This window comes from Elgaria multicarinata, chromosome 6 (genome assembly GCF_023053635.1).
Source record: "Elgaria multicarinata webbii isolate HBS135686 ecotype San Diego chromosome 6, rElgMul1.1.pri, whole genome shotgun sequence".
Taxonomy (NCBI): Eukaryota; Metazoa; Chordata; class Lepidosauria; order Squamata; family Anguidae; genus Elgaria; species Elgaria multicarinata.
Genome location: NC_086176.1, coordinates 43,655,008 through 43,674,756, shown reverse-complemented (window position 1 = coordinate 43,674,756; position 19,749 = coordinate 43,655,008). Strand labels below are relative to the sequence as shown.

Genomic DNA, 19,749 nt, shown 5'->3' with positions numbered 1-19,749 from the left:
TTTTAATACACCCCTTTAATGTTTGTCTGAACTTTCCCCTGATATTTAATTGCAACTCCATCTACTGCTGCTGCCAGTGCCTAGGAAACGAAGACCTCATCACACAGTTCCCTATCCTCGCCATTGTACACCTGTTGCAACATTTTAATAGTGTTTTTAAAACACAAACAGAATAGAGAAATTACTTTTATTTGGGCATTTTAACCATTTTAAGCTTGGCACATCACGGTTTTGGAAGCAGAATGTGACAAGTATGGTTTAAGTAAGTCAAGTACCCTGTGGGGAAGAAGATGCGAGGGAGACTGGAGCAGGCAGGCACCATCAGGGCCTGCTTCAGTTGGACCCCCCCCCCCCCCAGGGCTAACTGACATCTTCACCCTGTGGGGAAGAAGATGCGAGGGAGACTGGAGCAGGCAGGCACCATCGGGGCCTGCTTCAGTTGGACACCCCCCCCCCCCACAGGGCTAACTGACATCTTCACCCTGTGGGGAAGATGTGAGGGAGACTGGAGCAGGCAAGCACCATCGGGGCCTGCTTCAGTTGGAACCCCCCCTCCCCAGGGCTAACATCTTCACCTTGTGGGGAAGAAGGAGCTGTTGGTTTGCTCCTCCATTGGGAGATGAGAGGATGGAGCAGGGCCTTCCCACCAGCCTAAACAGTCTCCTTAATTTCTTTTTATTTTCTCCCTCTTCCCTCCCCATCCACTTTTCCTTGTGTGTCACGTCTTTTTTTAGAATGTAAGCCTGAGGGTAGGGACTGTCTTCTTTATTGATACATTGTAAGCCGCTCCGAGAGCCTTTTGACTGAGGTGCGGGATAAAAATACTCTAAATAAATAAATAAATAAATAAGTGGCTAATTGGTATGCATGATTTCTGGAATGGCTTCCAAACCTATAGAAATGATTGAAACCACCTCCCTTACCCCAATTAAACCATTTCGGATGTAGCATTGAAATTCCCCCACCCCCTTCCCATTTATCTGGATCTAATATGGGTGAGTATGCAGTGAGTGGTGATGTTATGTGAATTTTCATTTCCTTGAAATGCTAGGCTGAAGATGAGGAAGGCTACCGTAAACTGATTGATCAGAAGAAAGACAGACGTTTGGCATACCTGCTGCAGCAAACTGATGAATATGTGGCTAACCTGACTAATTTGGTGTGGGAGCACAAGCAGGCACAAGCTGCCAAAGAAAAGAAGAAGAGGAGGAGAAGAAAGAAGGCAAGTATATAATTCAACTGTCACTGAGAGACTTTTTAAGTATCTCCCTTCATCCTTTACTTTCCTCACCCTAAGAAGTCTCGCTCTTAACAGAACTGGCTCTCAGATCTTAAAAACGTCTTAGTCATATAATATGCTAGGTAAAGAGCACTCCATTTTTAACAAAGCTGAATCCCCCTTGAATGTCTCTTTACACAGTTAAGAGCTTTTTCTATTTTCAGCTGTTTCTGATTGGTTTCTATTAATTATTTTATAGATATGCATTTATATCCCATTGTCACAGAGCCATGATGATCCATCAGAGTTTTCTCTCCTCAGCTCAGATTTAGATATACGTGGTAGGGCATAAAATATGGGAGTTCCAACCTGACTCTACATTTGTAGTTCAGTTGCTACTATCTTTACCTTGTTTATTTCTCAGGTAGAACAAAATCCTGAGATCCTTTTGATAATGCAGGGGTAGCCAGCAAGGCAATATGGCTAGGCCAGCAAGGCAATATGGCTAGGGCAGCAAGAAGATTAATCTCCTTGATAAACTTTGCTTTTTTAAGAAAACTAGTTTTGAGCAGTGTTTACTTTTAGACAGCAATGCTTTCGAGCAAATTTTCAGATGGCAGAATCTGATACATTGTGGCTATCTGAGTGAAGTGCTGTTCACTGGCACTTCCGGGCACAGCCCCTGTGACGATGTACTCCTATATTCCCGAGGGCACGATCTATCCTCTTCATTCCCCATTTCTCCACCCCACAGCAGGATGGAAGGAGCAGATGTATAACTCTGGCCCTTGGACTACTCCCCACTGGTGTCACACAGAAACAAATCCAAAGCTGTGTGCTGGTTAGGGACATCTGTCACCTAGTGACTGTAGGTAGTACTGCAGGCTTCAAACACATAGAGGCATTGATATTAATTAAAATCAATTAATTCATTTTAAAAACCCAATAACCTTGAGGTGCTGACCCTATGATCCCCTTAGTATGCATGTCAAATTGTAGGTGTCTAGCTTTCACAGTGTTGACACACTGGCACAAGACGTAGATTTTTTTTATTATTATTGAAGATTAAAGGGCAGAAGAGTAAAAGGCTCAGGTGGAAAAGAAAAGAAAATTAAGACAACTCTCTGTAGCAGTTCATTTTACTTCCTGCCCCTGACTTTACTTGGAGATGCCTATGTTAACACTTGATTGGTTATGGTACCCTGTGTTCCTGGATTTGGCATGGCTGCTAGCAAGTAGATCATCCATACTACAAAGGTCACAAGGCATCAGTGGCTGCATCTTCTTCAGTTATCAGCATAGGAGAGATGCACACACACACAGAGAGGGAATGAATGTGTGTGTTCCTATCCCAGGGACATTCCATATAAAGTAAAAATATTGAAAGAAGATGTGAGAGAAGAAGATACACATTCTTAATTTGTAGTGACTGCTACCTAGGGCCACTTAAGAGTGGAAGGAGACCACTGGTTGTTGCCGTGAAAAATCTTAATCAATTCAACCTGCCATTGGAAATGCGCTTTCTTGCAGCTCGTGTTGCTTACAGAAAGAAAACAAATGAAATAATGGCTTTTTTATGTCAAACAGATTATTAATCATATCATAATCATAAATACATTAGTCCTCTTCTCGTGATCCAAGGCACATGCAGTCAATGCATATAAGTGAGAGTGGCAACATAGTAGCAAATCCAGCCATATGTGCATTTATTTGCACTGCACAACCCTGTGTACAACTCATAGGCATATACAACCAATCAGAAGCCTTGCTGAAAGCTCAGTCTGTGGCCATGTATAAGTCTAGGCATGTCTCAGATGTGCAGATAACTCTGGGGTGGTGGTGGTGGTGGTGGTGAGTGTTACTGTGATCCTGCTCCTTGCTATGGTTTTTGGATTATGAAAAGAGTTACTGCAGCTGAAACTCTCCCCATGGCCTGAGCTCGATCCCAGTGGAAGCTGGTTCTCAGGCAGCTGGCTCAGGTCGACTCAGCCTTCCATCCTTCCGAGGTTGGTAAAATGAGTACCCAGCTAGCTGGGGGAAAGGTAACTGCGACTGGGGAAGGCAATGGCAAACCACCCCGCTACAAAGTCTGCCAAGAAAACGTCAGCAAAAGCAGGCATCCCTCTAGGAGTCAGCAATGACTCAGGTGCTTGCATGAGAAGTTCCTTTCCTTTTTTCGTGTACTGGAAGCCTTAGGGCAGGCAACAAGATGTTGTTTGAGTTACATTTACAGTACAACCCCAAGTATGTTTACTCAGAAGAAAAAGTCCCACTGAGTTCCACAGGACTTTCTTGTAGGTGTGTTGAGGATTGCATCCACGGTACCCAGTATTAAAGTTAATAAGCTCCTTCCTTGCTGCACAAATTGTATTCTTGAACAGTCTTAAGGATTGTGAGGGTACATAAGAAGGCCACTAAGATACTTGGGCTAAAATCCATTTAAAACAGGAATGAGCAACGCCCTCCAGGTATTTTGGCCTACAACTCCCATCAGCCCTAACTAGCACAGCCAATGGCGCGGAATGATAGGAAGAGAAAACATCTCAACCCTGCCCACACTGATTTAGAAGTTTTGAAGTCACGATTAGCACATTGTATTTTGACCAGAAGGCTATAGGGGATTAGAGCATTAATATAATAAACATGCACACATAAACACACTCTGTACCTTCCAAACAGCCTTCTGAGAATAATGTTAAATAAAGGGCATTTAGTGGTTAAAACTTGAGTTTAGAAAAGCATGAATATTGCCTGAGACCCTGTCTTTTTATCTCCTCAGTCAGTGGATATTTAGCACCATCTGTTTTGAATGGTGCTTCCTATAGAACTGAATCTTGGGGAAAGGGACCCCAATATGAGGTGTGCTTCTAATTCTGGAGAAAAGAAATTTAAATGGAAATGAAGTCTCCTATGCGTTTCCGTTTATAGCCTCACTCTTCATTGGAGTCTGGCCATGGCTCATTTCATAAATGTCCTAGTTTTCAGTGTGCTGTTAAAAGGAGCATCTTGCTGTGTTTTCACTATGTAGAATGGATTAATATGCAGAATGAGCCTTTTTACCCAAAAGAGTCTGACACTTTTCATGCCACAAGCCAGGATTTTTCTTTATCCAACAGACATGTCTGTGACATGTACTTGACATTGTTTTGCAATATGTCTTAGGGTGGCATATGATTTGCTAAGCCCAGGAAAACAAGACACAAACCCATTGCTTTATTGTGACAGTGTCACCTATGTCTAGCTAGTGAGTTGGTAATCAGATCAGTTTTGTTAACCAATCCTAGGAGCTGTAAGTACAAACACACATAACTTAACACATGATTTGTAACTATATCAATTCACTTTTCTCACCTCCATGACTCAGATCTTCCAAGTAAATAATCTCCCTAATTCATTTTAATTACACTGTCACTATTTTGACACTGCTCCCTTCTTCAATAGCAGCTGCATAACAGGGGATCTTTGAGATATGCCCTTGGGAAGAGCATTGATGAATTGGTGGGCACTGTGATATGACTCCCTTCTAGCCTTCCTATGTATAATTAAAGAATAAGGGGATGGGGCCATAGCTCAGTGTAATAGAGCACATGCTTTGCATGCAGAAGGTCCCAGGTTTGATCCCTGGCTTCTCCAGGTAGGGCAAGGAAAGAATCCTGCCTGAAACACCGGAGAGCTGCTGCCAGTCAGTGTGGACAATACTGGGCTAGATGGACCAATTGACCAGCTCAGTATAATGCAGCTTCCTATGTTCCTGTGTACCTAATGAGTCCTCCTTACCCAAGTGAAAGAATTATGGAAAATTATGGAAAATTATGGAGATGTAAAATATCTGGAAATAATGAAGCCATAGGGAAAAAGTTTTTTTTAATCCTCTCTGTAAGATTCCCAGCATAGTAATTTCTTTTATTCTGTGTTAAAATTATTGATGTAAAGTATATTTTACTGATAGGCATTTATGCTCAGTTTCTCAACATGTGAGTAGAATCAGCATTGTATATTCTTGACAGGAAATCTGCATTCTTGACAGTTTGGTTTTTTTCCCTGTAGAGTCCTGTGTTTCTGATGCTGTAGCAGTCATTTAATGTAGTTCTAATCTATTACTACAGTGATTACAAATTTACTGAGTTTATTTTTTAAAGTTTTAAAATATAATGACAATTTTATGAGCAAACTAAGTCGTACATAAAATAACTTTAGGAACAGAAAGGCTACTTTATGTTCCTAAATCCCTCCCCTAAACTGGTACCCTCTGGATGTTTTAGACTACAGTGCCCAGCATTCCTGACTATTGGCCATGCTGCCCGCGGGTGATGGAAGCTTAAGTCCAAAACATCTGAGGGGCACAAGGTTGGGAAGGCTATCTTAAAGCAACAAAGTGACTGGATCTGCAGAGAGCATTAAAATGAAGTATTGCTTATTTTTCCATTATTCCCAAAATGTCAATTTTCCCCCACCCACCCCCACTAAAAAAAAAGCCCATTTCTTTCTACATGGCCTCAAAATTTTCAAAGATTTTTCATCTCCATTGACATTGCATACTACATTTCAGTGGATTACAGCATGTGCAGGATCTGTTTTTTACTCAGATTGTCTCAGCATAAAACAGTAGATACAGAGATTAAATGTTTTATGGTTATGCAGATAAAATGTAAAATGGAAGAAATGCTAATATATTAAACAGAACACAATATGTATGTTTTCAGTTTGATTTTCTTTTCTTTTCTTGCCAAAAAGAAAAGATAAAATATTGGATTGGATCTAAAGTAGTGTGTTGCATCCAAAGGAGCCTTTCTCTAAATAGAAAAATTGGTCCATAAATGGCACGTTCAGATCAAGCCCTCTCTCCTTTGGAACCAACCCATTAAAAACTGAAATATCTGACAACAATTATTAATTGGCAATGTCATATAATCTGAGCTGTCGTCTGATTCAAGTACTCACATACCCTTAACAGCAGTTATCAGTAATTTTGGCCTTGCCTTCGCTCTGTTCTTTTCTTTACATTGTGGTGGCCAAGAGGTGCCTCCAGTGGAGCCTACTAAGCTCTTCACTGTCTGCCCTTTAAAATAATAATAATAATAATAATAATAATAATAATAATAATAATAATAATAATTTAGTGCACCAGGTTCTCTTTCCTGTTCCTCAACCAGCCATTGATCAGCTGTTCAGTGGGAATGAAGAAAAACCAAGGCAAAGGGATAGAGGGGGAGAAAAAAAGCAAATCTGGAAACTAGGAGTGGAGGAGAAGGTTGGGAGTGGAAACAGCAAGATGAGCCAATAAGTGGGAGAGAAACAGCAAGACTAAGGGCTAGGAAGGCAGAGAAAGAAGGCTAGGGATGGGGAAGGGAGATAAATAGTGAGGAAAGGGGTTGGGGGATGCTAGAGACTGGGGGCATGTCTACACTATGGGAGGGAGCAGGGAGGATCTCGTGATATGTTTATCGCGAGATCCTCCCCCTCAGTCTACATGGACTGCGTGAAGTCTTGGGCATCGTGCCTGTTGTGGTGGCCATTTTTTTTAAAGAGAGAAGAGCCTGAGTGCACTTCCTTTCCAACGAAAGGCCAGTCAACAGAACTGCAGTGGTCAGATCAGGTGGTTGGGTGTGCCTATGTGTGAACAAGTGTGTGTAAGGTTTTCCCTTGGGCACAATACATTCTCATCAATTCAGATATTTTCTTTGGAAGTAAGAAATGCAAATTGTCCACATTTTTCAGTACTGGATAATATGGATGCTTGTTGCTGCTAAGCAGCAGAGTGAGAGAAATAGAAAATGTAAAAAGGAGGGAAAGTAAGAGCTGCTCCTTTTACGATATTTTATACTTCGCTTGCAGTACCTGAATTCAAGACCTAATCTTGTGCCACATTTGAAGAACTTGTATGTGTAAAAAGTGCTGTGTTCCCTTTCAAAATACATATGACACATCTACACCAAGCAGGATATAAGACTATGAAAGTGGTATGAAAGCAGTATGTGGTATGTGTCGTGGGTTCCAACAGTTGTAAGTGCACTTCAATACCATTATAAAGCAGTACTGTGGCTCCTGCCTTTTATATACCGCTTTCATACCACTTTCATAGTGGAATAACTGCTTGGTGTAGATAAGCCCATGGTTATAAGAAGGAATGCGCAATTTGCATATGCATGAACTCAAAATATGAAGCAGGACGTGCTGAGGGAGCAGGAGGAGGAAGGCCCCAGAGAAACATCACAGATGAAGCTGCCACAGGAAAATTACCCATTTGTCTGATCTAGTCTGATCTAAATAATAATTTAGGACTAGGAACCAGTTTCCATTTGCAGAGGCAAGAGGGGCAGATCCTAAGGTATCATTGCATTGTTCTGCTGGTTCAAATAATGGAGCCTATATAGACAGAATACGGTTTGAAGATGGCTTATTCAATTTGAAACATGGCATTTATGAGGCTTACCTCCCCGCCCCCAAAGTTCTCTAGACTCCTTGTGGAACAGGGAAAATATGCTCAAGTAGTGTGACCTGCACCCATGTCCCTGAAGAACAAACAACTGAATGTACAGAATGTACTATGCTACTTCTCAAGTCCACAGCTTGAAGGGTATATTTTTTAATATTTTTATATACTCGCTTGAACAAAACTTTAGCTTGAGTATAACTTTTTGTGTATGTGTTTTCATTACAGAAAGCAGAAGACAATACCGAAGGAATAGGATCTGGGCTTGGTCCTGATGGAGAGGTAAGAATTCTAGATTCTGTTTAGAAGGCATTTCAACATACTGCCCTCAGTTAATAATGAATAAAATGCCACAATCTGTACACCAGCATGGAGAGTGAGTTCAGAACTGGACCAAAAATACACAAGACAGGGGTATATCCCTTAGTACAGTTTGTCCATGAATATTTCTAGACTGCTATAACCCATTTATCATAACATTGTAAATTAGGAAATATATCATAAAATGATTTTTAAGAGGGCTTTTTAATGGCTTGGATCCTGAGTTTCCCTTCCATTCGCTGAAGGGCCTTTGATCCAATGGAGGCTGCTGGTGGTGAAAATGGGGTTGGGAAGATTTGATGTCCACTGATTCTTCCTTCACCCTGCACAACCCTCCAGAGCAGATTTTTAAGGGTTTGTGGAGGAAAGGGGGAATCAACAAAAATCACTTACCCACTTCCATGAGTGGAAGTACCCTGCACATGGAGTTCACTGTACAGGATCTCTGGTTCTATGCCAATCTATTTATTTTAAAGATTGATGCCTTGTCTTTTGATCACATTTCTTCTTCTTCACAATGAATCTCTTCTACTTAAAGATCACATGTAAATGTAAGGTTAAAATTTAAAAGATACAAAGGTTGATGTGAATTAAAATTAGCCTTAATTTTATGAAATGTCTCCCAAACTTGCTGCACTCATATTGGTTGTAAAGGACAGATTTGTGTGTGAAGCAACCATTTCATGTATACCCAATGTAAATAAGGAATCTTAGTAAGAAACTTTAAAAAAAATTTTTTTACATAATTTGAAGGTATCCATTATATATAGATAGGAAATAATGTATTTCATGTTAAAGTTATGCATTTGACATTGCGTAAGTATTACATTCTAGAGTCAGCTGTGTTATATTTTTGTTTTGTAATGTGAAGAAACCCTGTTTAGCTTTTAGTTTCACAAATAAAATTGGACTCTTACACCCTAGCTAATCAAGCAAATATACATCAGTAGATTTACAGTTTGCTGTCCTTTCTGGCATGCAGTAAGAAGTGTGGTAAGTTGGTTTAATGGAAGACACTTTGTCCAACACATCTAATTGAAGATTTTAATGAGCACCCTTGCAGTTAATGAGCTATCTCACTAATGAGCGTGCTAGAATGCCCTATAAATGACTCCAGAAAATTTCTGTGTGCATGTATATTAGAATCTTATGCTGAAAATATGGCACAGATATTATTTTTTTTTCAAAAAACATTTTCTCCAGTATTGGTGAAACCTATTGAGCTGTTCTCTGTAAGTCATTAAGACTGCAATCATAGACATAATTCCCATTGAAATCAGTGTGTCTTACTTCTGAGTAGATGTTATAGGATTGCACTGTCAGAAACAATCAGTTTAACAGTGCAGTGAAATATGTCCTCTCAGAAGTGAGTTCTCTTGAGTTCATTGAGACTTACAGCTAAGTGTATATAAGATTAAAGTATATGATATTTATAATAAGTTTCTTTACATATAAATACTAAGAACAAAACAAATTAAATTGTGTGTTTTTACATCTTTTGGAAGAAGCTGCTAAATACTCCTGGCTTTATAATATACTTATTGTAAAATATTTAATAAAGTTAATATTCCTAATGTACTTAAAGAAACATGTGAATGGTTTTTATTCATGCTAACTGACAACTGCATTTGAAGTCAGGAAAGAACTTTCCTTGAGTTCAAACTTTTTTTTTTAACCCTCTTTTCAGTATATGGCTTGGCTCACTTCACATAAATCATCTAGAGCTGATCTGGTTTGCATGTAACATTAACCCATGGTTTGTTGCCCTACACAGGGTTTGTCTGTCAGACAATTGAACAAAAGGTGGCTTTTTTTTCTCAATACCTGGGTTGTTTGTTTCCTCCTCCTTTACCTGCTCTTTCTCTGTATCCCAAGTGCCTTTGTGGTGCTGTAGTACTAGCATATTCAATAGTTGTTTGTTTTTGGTCTTTTTTGTTTTTTTACCCCTCTTGCTCACTGCTGAGGAAACAATCCATAAACAACCCACAGTTCTAGGTTCATACCTAATAATAACCCATGGTTTAAAAAAACCCAAAGTTCACAACCCAGCAACTATTATCCTGTTTGGACATAACTGCAGCTTTTGGATTCTTTGTGAGTTAAACAACCCCAAGCTAACACAAGAACAAACCATGGTTTAATTTGGGATTCTTTAACCCACAAATAACCCCAAGTGCCTGAGTTCAGACATTATGGAATCAAGCTATGGATGCTGTATTTGAAGATTGTTCCCGGAAACCAAACATGGGCACCGCACACCTTTGCAATTGCTGCTGAAAGCTGCCGTTACATCCTAAGAGGGCTTACGGCTTCTCTTGCTGGGTTGTTCATAATTAACAAACCGTAGTTTGTTAGTGTGGCTGGGTTCGCACATCACAACAACCCAAAATTCATGGGTTAAATAAACCACGATTTAGCGTTAGATGCAAACCAAGTCTTTACTGCACACCAGCTCACAGCTTGTGTCACATTGTGGCCAAAATTGTATGGGTTGGTTTGAAGGGGACTAAGGATCCTGCCTTGGGTAGGGGGATTTATGTCCTTTTAAGTCCTTTCCAATTATTTTACTATAACATCATAACCTAGCATTGGCAAGGATTTCTGAGCAAGTAGCTGGTACGAAGTTCATCACTTTGAAGATATTATACAACAGGAGTTTTTCAGATGTGTTGAATAACCCATGATTTGTCATGGTGCATTGATGGGCATGTTCTGCAGCTTTTTTGAATATTCAACCCCCTATCGGGCAGATCGAGAATTGCTGTGTTACATATAAACCTGGACACTAGAGGTTAAGCAACCCACAGTCAACATAACTACTTGTTGTAGGTTAACTGTGTATTGTTGAAAATGGCCATAAAACACGACTGACATGCTCCAAGGCAAATTGTGGGTTAAGTATCCCATGATTTGTTGCTGTCTTCATTATTATTATTATTATTATTATTATTATTATTATTATTATTATTATCCTGCCTTTTGCCCAATACTGGGCCTCAAGGTGGCCTTACAAAATTAAAAATATATACATTTTAAAACCTATGAAAATAAATATACAAAAGTTAGAAATATATTAAATATATTACAATATTAAAACATTAAACATTTAAAAGACAATTTTAAAAGTCCTTAGCATAGACGGAGGCCCAGATTATTTGCCAAAGGCCTGCCGGAACAAATAAGTTTCTGCCTGCTTCCGAAAGTACATCAAGGTCTGCAGAGGCCACCAGTGAGGGAGGAAGCAGCAGCCAGGCACCTCTCCACCGTGCCTGGGTCCAGCTCCAGCTGAGAGCCCCCTCCCTCCTGCCACCAACTGTCTGCAGAGGCCACCAGTGAGGGAGGAAGCAGCAGCCAGGCACCTCTCCACCGTGCCTGGGTCCAGCTCCAGCTGAGAGCCCCCTCCCTCCTGCCACCAACTGTCTGCAGAGGCCACCAGTGAGGGAGGAAGCAGCAGCCAGGCACCTCTCCACTGTGCCTGGGTCCAGCTCCAGCTGAGAGCCCCCTCCCTCCTGCTACCAACTGACACTGCAGAGGCCACCAGTGAGGGAGGAAGCAGCAGCCAGGCACCTCTCCACTGTGCCTGGGTCCAGCTCCAGCTGAGAGCCCCCTCCCTCCTGCTACCAATTGTCTCTGCAGAGGCCACAAGTGAGGGAGGAAGCAGCAGCCAGGCACCTCTCCACCGTGCCTGGGTCCAGCTCCAGCTGAGAGCCCCCTTCCTCCTGCTACCAACTGTCTCTGGAGAGGACACCAGTGAGGGAGGAAGCAGCAGCCAGGCACCTCTCCACCGTGCCTGGGTCCAGCTCCAGCTGAGAGCCCCCTCCCTCCTGCTACCAACTGACACTGCAGAGGCCACCAGTGAGGGAGGAAGCAGTAGCCAGGCACTTCTCCACCGGGCCTGGGTCCAGCTCCAGCTGAGAGCCCCCTCCCTCCTGCCACCAACTGTCTGCAGAGGCCACCAGTGAGGGAGGAAGCAGCAGCCAGGCACCTCTCCACCGTGCCTGGGTCCAGCTCCAGCTGAGAGCCCCCTCCCTCCTGCCACCAACTGTCTGCAGAGGCCACCAGTGAGGGAGGAAGCAGCAGCCAGGCACCTCTCCACCGTGCCTGGGTCCAGCTCCAGCTGAGAGCCCCCTCCCTCCTGCCACCAACTGTCTGCAGAGGCCACCAGTGAGGGAGGAAGCAGCAGCCAGGCACCTCTCCACTGTGCCTGGGTCCAGCTCCAGCTGAGAGCCCCCTCCCTCCTGCTACCAACTGACACTGCAGAGGCCACCAGTGAGGGAGGAAGCAGCAGCCAGGCACCTCTCCACCGTGCCTGGGTCCAGCTCCAGCTGAGAGCCCCCTCCCTCCTGCCACCAACTGTCTGCAGAGGCCACCAGTGAGGGAGGAAGCAGCAGCCAGGCACCTCTCCACCGTGCCTGGGTCCAGCTCCAGCTGAGAGCCCCCTCCCTCCTGCCACCAACTGTCTGCAGAGGCCACCAGTGAGGGAGGAAGCAGCAGCCAGGCACCTCTCCACTGTGCCTGGGTCCAGCTCCAGCTGAGAGCCCCCTCCCTCCTGCTACCAACTGACACTGCAGAGGCCACCAGTGAGGGAGGAAGCAGCAGCCAGGCACTTCTCCACCGGGCCTGGGTCCAGCTCCAGCTGAGAGCCCCCTCCCTCCTGCCACCAACTGTCTGCAGAGGCCACCAGTGAGGGAGGAAGCAGCAGCCAGGCACCTCTCCACCGTGCCTGGGTCCAGCTCCAGCTGAGAGCCCCCTCCCTCCTGCCACCAACTGTCTGCAGAGGCCACCAGTGAGGGAGGAAGCAGCAGCCAGGCACCTCTCCACCGTGCCTGGGTCCAGCTCCAGCTGAGAGCCCCCTCCCTCCTGCCACCAACTGTCTGCAGAGGCCACCAGTGAGGGAGGAAGCAGCAGCCAGGCACCTCTCCACCGTGCCTGGGTCCAGCTCCAGCTGAGAGCCCCCTCCCTCCTGCTGTCACCTGTAACTGCTGAACTTTCCAACTAAGATTGTAGTGCCTGAATTTGCTTTCCTTTCCCCCCTCCTCCTCCTCCCTCCCATTCCCCTTTCCTTTTGTGTCATGTCTTTTAGATTGTAAGCCTGTGGGCAGGGACTGTCAAGAAATACTTTTGTAAGCCGCCATGAGAGCCTTTTTTGGCTGAATGGCGGCATAAAAAATCCTTAAATAAATAAATAAAATAAAATCAAGGAGGGAGCCAGTCTAGCTTCCCTGGGAAGAGCATTCCAGAACACTGGAGCAGCCAATGAGAAGGCCCTCTCCCATGTTCCCACCAGGGGTGCCTGTGATGATGGTGGGACTGTTGATGGTGGTAGTCTCTGAGCTTCTGTCTTGAATGTTCCTCTTAGAAGGAGATAATTTTATGTTCTCTACATAAAGTAATCTGTACATTTCCTCTTAATTTTTAGCCCATAGATGAGAGCAGTCAGATGAGTGATCTCCCAGTCAAGGTAACTCACACTGAAACAGGCAAAGTTCTCCTTGGACCAGAGGCTCCTAAAGCAAGTCAGTTGGATGCTTGGCTAGAAATGAACCCAGGGTGAGTAATCAAGCATGCCCTTAAAACCCACAAACTGTTGCTTTTGCATTACATTTATACATTTGAAATAACTGCAGATTCTTACTTTGTTTCTGTACTTTTTTTGAAAAGCACTTTTATTCTGATTCTTATACAATTATTTGAAAAGATGCTAAATTTGAGGGCTGTTACCAATCCCTCTCATATTCTCTCACCTGCTTCTTCCCTACCAGCTATGAAGTTGCACCCAGGTCAGACAGTGAAGATGAAAGTGATTCTGAGTATGAGGAAGATGTGAGTTGAATGCCTCATCTTGATGCATATATTTATCTAAAAAAAAACCTTTTTAAAAAATGTAATTTTCACTCCAGGGACCAGAGAGTGAGAAAAAGCATACGGGAAGGTAGCTCTGACCATTAAAGTAACTACTGCTATAATACTGCAAGATAAATAGTAGCCTTATTAGAATAGCATTCATGATGTATCATTTCCCCTGTACTGTAATGAGCCACAAGGTAATGCTAATTTGTTTGGCTTTTCTTGTCTAAACAAGGAGCTTCAATGTGATGGGAGGGAAATTTCAATATTATAATACAATTAATTAACAGGTAAGATGGACTAGATATAAATCTTTAGGTAATGAAAGAGTACAGATTTCACTTCAATTACTGATGATCATGAATTGCTATAAACAACGTGGTTTACTTTTTAAGAAATTGCAGTCTATTAAAGCATATACAGGTTGTCCTTAATTTAGTTAGCAACCTGTCTGCTTGGATCAATTTTATATTCTTACTTCAACTTATATTTCTCTGAAAGATGCTATCTTTTTAATCAATACCTTGTTAAAATACAATGATACTTCAAAGAGGAAGAAAATGAATCTGAAATACAGCTGTTGGTGTATTTTGGCACTTCAGCAATCAAGCATAGATTCAGTAATATTCAAAATTGTATTTAAAAAGCATTGTCAATAAGAGCTAGGAAAATAGATGTGCATAGTTAGAAAACAGTGCTGGGTTTGGGATATGCTTTCTAGCCCTCTAAAGGCTGTGACTTTGGGGGAAGAAAAGGTAAAAGGGATTCTATTAAATCAGTAAGACCTGTTTGCCGTGGTTACGTTTTCTGTCTTGGCTTGGGATCCAGAACTCATGAAGAGCCCACCTGATTTCTGCTTGGTCTCCTTTCACACTACAGCTCCCTACAGTCTTTGACCCTCCGGAATGGTTTTTCACTGTGCAGATAGCAGAGTTGCAGCTCTGCATCTTTTTGCATCACTATGCCCAGAGCCAGGTTCTTAGTCACATCCTGCTTATGGTCAAAGATGAAAATGATTAAGCTGTCACTTTACCACTTACTAATAAGATGCTTGAATATTCAGAAAATTAGTATAAAAGGTAAAAATCAGAGGAACAATAGTTCCAGAATTATAGTGCTTGGAGCCTTTTCTTGTTTTTGTTTTTAAACGAAAAAATGTTCTGTAGTCTTGTGCGGCAAAGTACTCTGAACACTTTTTGACTATCAACATTAATATGAGATTAGTAATATGATTAATGCTTTATTTCTTCTTTTTGGATTCTGATTATCCTGGTATTATGTAACTCTTAAAATCTCCTTCTGTCATGCACTATGACATGGGTCTATGATCATCTTGTGAAACAGAATTCTCTTCGCATTAGGTTTTTTAAAAGCACAAGGAATTAAGAAAAGGCAACAAATATTATAAATTTAGAAATACTGCAAAATTGTAAGGCAAAATGTCCATAAAATCAAACTTAACTCTTTTTCCTGTGATATTGTTAGTGCTGAGATAAATGTTAGTCAGACAAATTGTAATGAAGATGACTTTGTTTTAATAAAGCAAAAGGAGAACGTAGTCTTCCCTTTACAAATTTGCTTGATAAATATAGTACTTGTGTAGGTTCGACATCTGGAATACTGTTTTTTTGTAGGAAGATGAAGAGGAATCAAGTAGACAAGAAACAGATGAGAAGATACATCTGGATCCAAACACTGAAGATGTGTCAGAAAACGATGCTAAACAAATCATTGAGTGAGTAATTTGGGAAGGCAATGGAAAGCAAACCATTTTGTACATTGTTATTTCTGCAGTCGATTGCTGTATGCTTGTGTAAGTGCTAAGATTGCAAAGTAGTTAGCAATCTAAAGTTAAAAGTGCCTCTGTTCACTTGCTTCATAGGACAGCCAAACAAGATGTGGACGATGAATACAGCATGCAGTACAGTGCCAGAGGGTCTCAATCCTACTATACAGTGGCTCATGCAATTGCTGAGAGAGTGGAGAAGCAGTCTTCTCTACTCATTAATGGCACACTAAAACATTACCAGGTAAGCATCCTAGATGGAGATTGCTTTTGTGGTTGCATTTACAATATACCTTCCTTCGGTGGATCTTTACTGTAGAGGTTCTCAAACTATGCCATAATGAGTATCCCTAAAATCAAGACAAAACGTTTCAGTCTCACCAAGTGGTTTTGATTCTTAAATCCTTCACTTGGATGCTTAAAAAAAAAATACCATATTCCTTCCCTTTCTCCACTATGTTGTCTGGTTCCTCACATGGGATAAAGAGTGAGCTCTGGTTGCTGAAAGGCAGACATATCATTTACTACTTTACTCAACAAGACTTACTATGACAGTGTTTGAGAATTCATTGTCGTTCAGAGTTCTCTGCAAAGCTGGAACAATTTCAGTGTCCATTCTCGTCATAACTGTTGTGATAGGAGCTCATGATTCTTGATTGGCTTTATACCACAAAGCTACACAAAGTCACTCTAAACACCTGACATTGCATATGTTTTGTATGTTTAAGTCCCAACTATTGAGTTGGGTGATGGATACCATGGACTAGGTTCAAGCTTACCGGAGTACCTTCTTTCCTAAATAACAGATGGCAACGTTGCATCTATAACTGGTTGAGGCATAAAGCTGGCTCTCTACAAATGATGGGTTCCAGGTAGTTTGGAATACACATGCCCTCTTCTCTTCATAAGAACCATGCTGGATCAGACCAAAGGCCTATGTAGTCCAGCATTTTGTTTGCACAGTAGCCAACCAAATGTCTATGGGAAACTCACAAGAAGGACATGAGCACAGTTATAGCACCCTCTTGTTCATGTTTCCCAGCAGCTGGTGTTCAGAGACTTACTGCCTCTCTGATAATGGTGGTAATATATAGCCATAATGGCTAGGAGCCATTGATAACCTGTGTGAATGCTCCTTCCCTTGTCAGCCTTAACTACAGTTTAGTGTTACATCTGCACCAGTGTTAATCGTGGTTAATGCTAATCATGTTCTCCTCTTAAGCAAACCCTCTTCAAATCATGTTTCAAACTGGTTAAGATGAGAACCCTGATTAGTATTGGTGCAGATTAATACTTAGGCCCGATTTAAATGTCATAATGGGAGGATCAGAATATAGAAAGCTGCCTTAACTAAGGCCTTAGCTAGACCTAAGGTTTATCCCGGGGTCATCCCTGTTCATGTAAATGACACACAGGATATCCCGGGAGCAGGCAGGGATGACCCCAGGATGATCCCAGGATAAACCTTAGGTCTAGCTAAGGCCTAAGTCAGACCAGGGGCAAGTCTAGCTCAAAAATGGTTGGCAGTGGTTCTCTAGGATTTCAGCCAGCGGTTTTCCCCAGTTCTACCTGGAGTTGCCAGGGGTTAAACCTAGGACCTTATTCATTCAACATGTGCTCAAACCCTGAGCTATGGCACGCTGTTTACTTCCCCTCCATTCTTCTCTCCCGTGTATGAATTCTGTCCTCCAGAATTATTGGGTTGCTGTAATCTTAGCTGGTTAGAGGTCTGACTCAGGCATGGTTTTGTGGATAGCAGTCACCATAAATAGAAAGGTTAAAGCAACCTTAGTAGATATGGAGGAGAATGTGTTAAGTTTTCCAGTCCTACAAACTTTGGTTTTGAAATGTCATCTAAATTAAGCCTAAACTATTGTCAAAGCTGACATTGAAGGTGAACAGGGAATTCAAATGGGAGAAGGGAAGAGGGAGTGGGAAAGAGTGCATGTTCCTATGGGTGACTTCCAATTTTAAAACTATAGTTAATTTGTGTTGGAACTCTCCTGGAAATTTCTTGGAAATTTGTACATTCCAAATTTCTTAAAAATTAGCAGTTGAGTGCAAGAATACTAAATTGATTCTATAATCTATAATTTGTTCCCAGAGAATATTCAGGATTGCTTTGTTGCCACATGTGAGTTGAAGGTTAGATAGTGTGGTGTTCTGAAAGACAAATATAAGACCTTTAAAATATAAATTCAAGACACATACAGACTGTCTAGAGCTTGAAGTGTGCCATGGTATGAGCAGTATTAAGCTTTGGCCTACATAGCCGCACTGATTCTTGTGCAGGCTATTTTTGTGGCTCCTTTTTCATTGTGTCGGCTGCAACCAGCACCAAAGCAAAAATGTTAAAATCAGAACATTACTGTGTGCACAGATATTGGATAACTGAGGTGATTCTCCTGCATTTCAGGTCCAGGGCCTGGAATGGATGGTTTCTCTGTATAATAACAATTTGAATGGAATTTTAGCTGATGAAATGGGGCTGGGAAAGACCATACAGACTATTGCACTCATCACTTATCTGATGGATCACAAAAGGCTCAATGGCCCCTATCTCATCATTGTTCCCCTCTCGTAAGTAGATGAACTCCTTCTAATGATATTTTTCTACGCTATGCAGATCTGCTCATTAACAACTTGCCCCTTCCCCCCCTTTTTTCTTTTTTACACTTAATGGCTAGATGAAGCATGCAGTAGGGTACTGTGACTGTGTACTCTGAGTTTAATCTTTGAATGTCTTCCCTGTCTTCCCTTCTTTTCACATGGATGGTCTGGCGTTGGGGACCAGACGGCTGATAAAAGTGCTTAGCAGTCAAGATTTATTATATTTCTTAGTTACTATAGCTTGTCCCTGTGATTCACAAGAGAGAAAAATTATATATTTCCTGTCTGATTTGGCATGGATAATATTTCCCTTCCATTTCTGAAAGAATTTCTTACAGCTACTAAAACTTTTAAAAGGCAGCTCCTAAAGGCATCCAACATAATATTATGGCACAGTTTGTTCATATTGCTCATTTTCTTTGGTCTAAAGTATTGACTTGTTGTTCATTATTTTTACTCGCTGACTCATCAGCTACCTTTGCAATTGCCCATAAAGAACATTGGATTTTAAATAAACACAATAAGACCATGTTGCTTGAATATCTCTATTGGCATCTACAAGAAGGAATGTTATTCTTGGAAACAGTTGACTTTGAAAAGACCCTTATTAATTGTATTAAGGCTAATGATTTTAATTATAGCCAGTAGGCTATTAGTTTGTAACTCAGATGTGCATTTATACAGATGTGACTGTGGTTGTTCATGTGATAAAGTATTCTGCAGGCTCTATTCTTTACACCCCCAAACATCAAAAGTATAGAATGAAATTCTGCATCAGAATAAATGCTTTAACCGTCAGTAGATCATATCATATTTTGTTATGGCTGCTGTATTTGGATTGTTGGACAATTAAATATATTTCAAATCACACATGTGATGTAGAGAAAACTGAAAAAGCAAGGTTGACTTTGTAAACAAAATGGTAGGAGCATGAAGAGGATGTCATCTCCCAAGCCTGATTTAGTTTTTTGTTTAACATTTATAAGCTAGGGATGGAGAAGAAATACATTTTCTTTACATTTTAATAGAAACCTACCTAATTTACACTTCCCAACCTAATACATAAACTAAAACGCAGATCCTTTGGTTTTTGTATTTCTCTGAATTTTGTGATTCCACTCTATGATTTAAAAAGTACATATACAAATATGTATATTAGGGTAAATTGCATACAAAATGTGTACATTAAGGGAAATTGCACACAAAAAGAATATTCTAGGGATAATTGCGGAAATGTATATGATTTTTTTATCTAGACATTTTTTAAAAAATTGCAAATCGATGCAGAAACAAGATGGAATGAACTTGTGCTGGAAAAATGTGAACATTATGGAAAGCAAAACAGAAAGATTCATCCATCCCTATTCACAGTGCACTTCTAACACATTCAATGGTGTTCTATTCATAAATATAGGAGCTAGGGTCACCGTTCTATATAAAATTGAAACCTGTAAATATGTACCATAGCCTTTGGTCCTCTGGCTGTACTGCCACATTATTTAAGAAAAGGGGATATATATGCACAACAGTGTT

General features: G+C 41.3%; 1 protein-coding gene across 3 annotated transcripts in view; it reads left to right on the top strand.

Annotated features, from left to right (window-relative positions):
• SMARCA2 (SWI/SNF related, matrix associated, actin dependent regulator of chromatin, subfamily a, member 2) overlaps positions 1-19,749 on the top strand; it is a 128,549-nt gene that overhangs the window by 51,428 nt on the left and 57,372 nt on the right. For 2 of the 3 annotated variants that reach the window (XM_063129292.1, XM_063129293.1), the window contains exons 10-16: positions 1,052-1,222; positions 7,881-7,934; positions 13,393-13,523; positions 13,736-13,796; positions 15,455-15,555; positions 15,703-15,850; positions 18,023-18,186. In XM_063129292.1, the coding sequence (XP_062985362.1) occupies positions 1,052-1,222; positions 7,881-7,934; positions 13,393-13,523; positions 13,736-13,796; positions 15,455-15,555; positions 15,703-15,850; positions 18,023-18,186 (830 nt within the window). Of the gene's footprint in view, positions 1-1,051; positions 1,227-7,880; positions 7,935-13,392; positions 13,524-13,735; positions 13,797-15,454; positions 15,556-15,702; positions 15,851-18,022; positions 18,187-19,749 lie in introns of all 3 variants that reach the window. The other variant, XM_063129294.1, reaches the window with a different exon arrangement.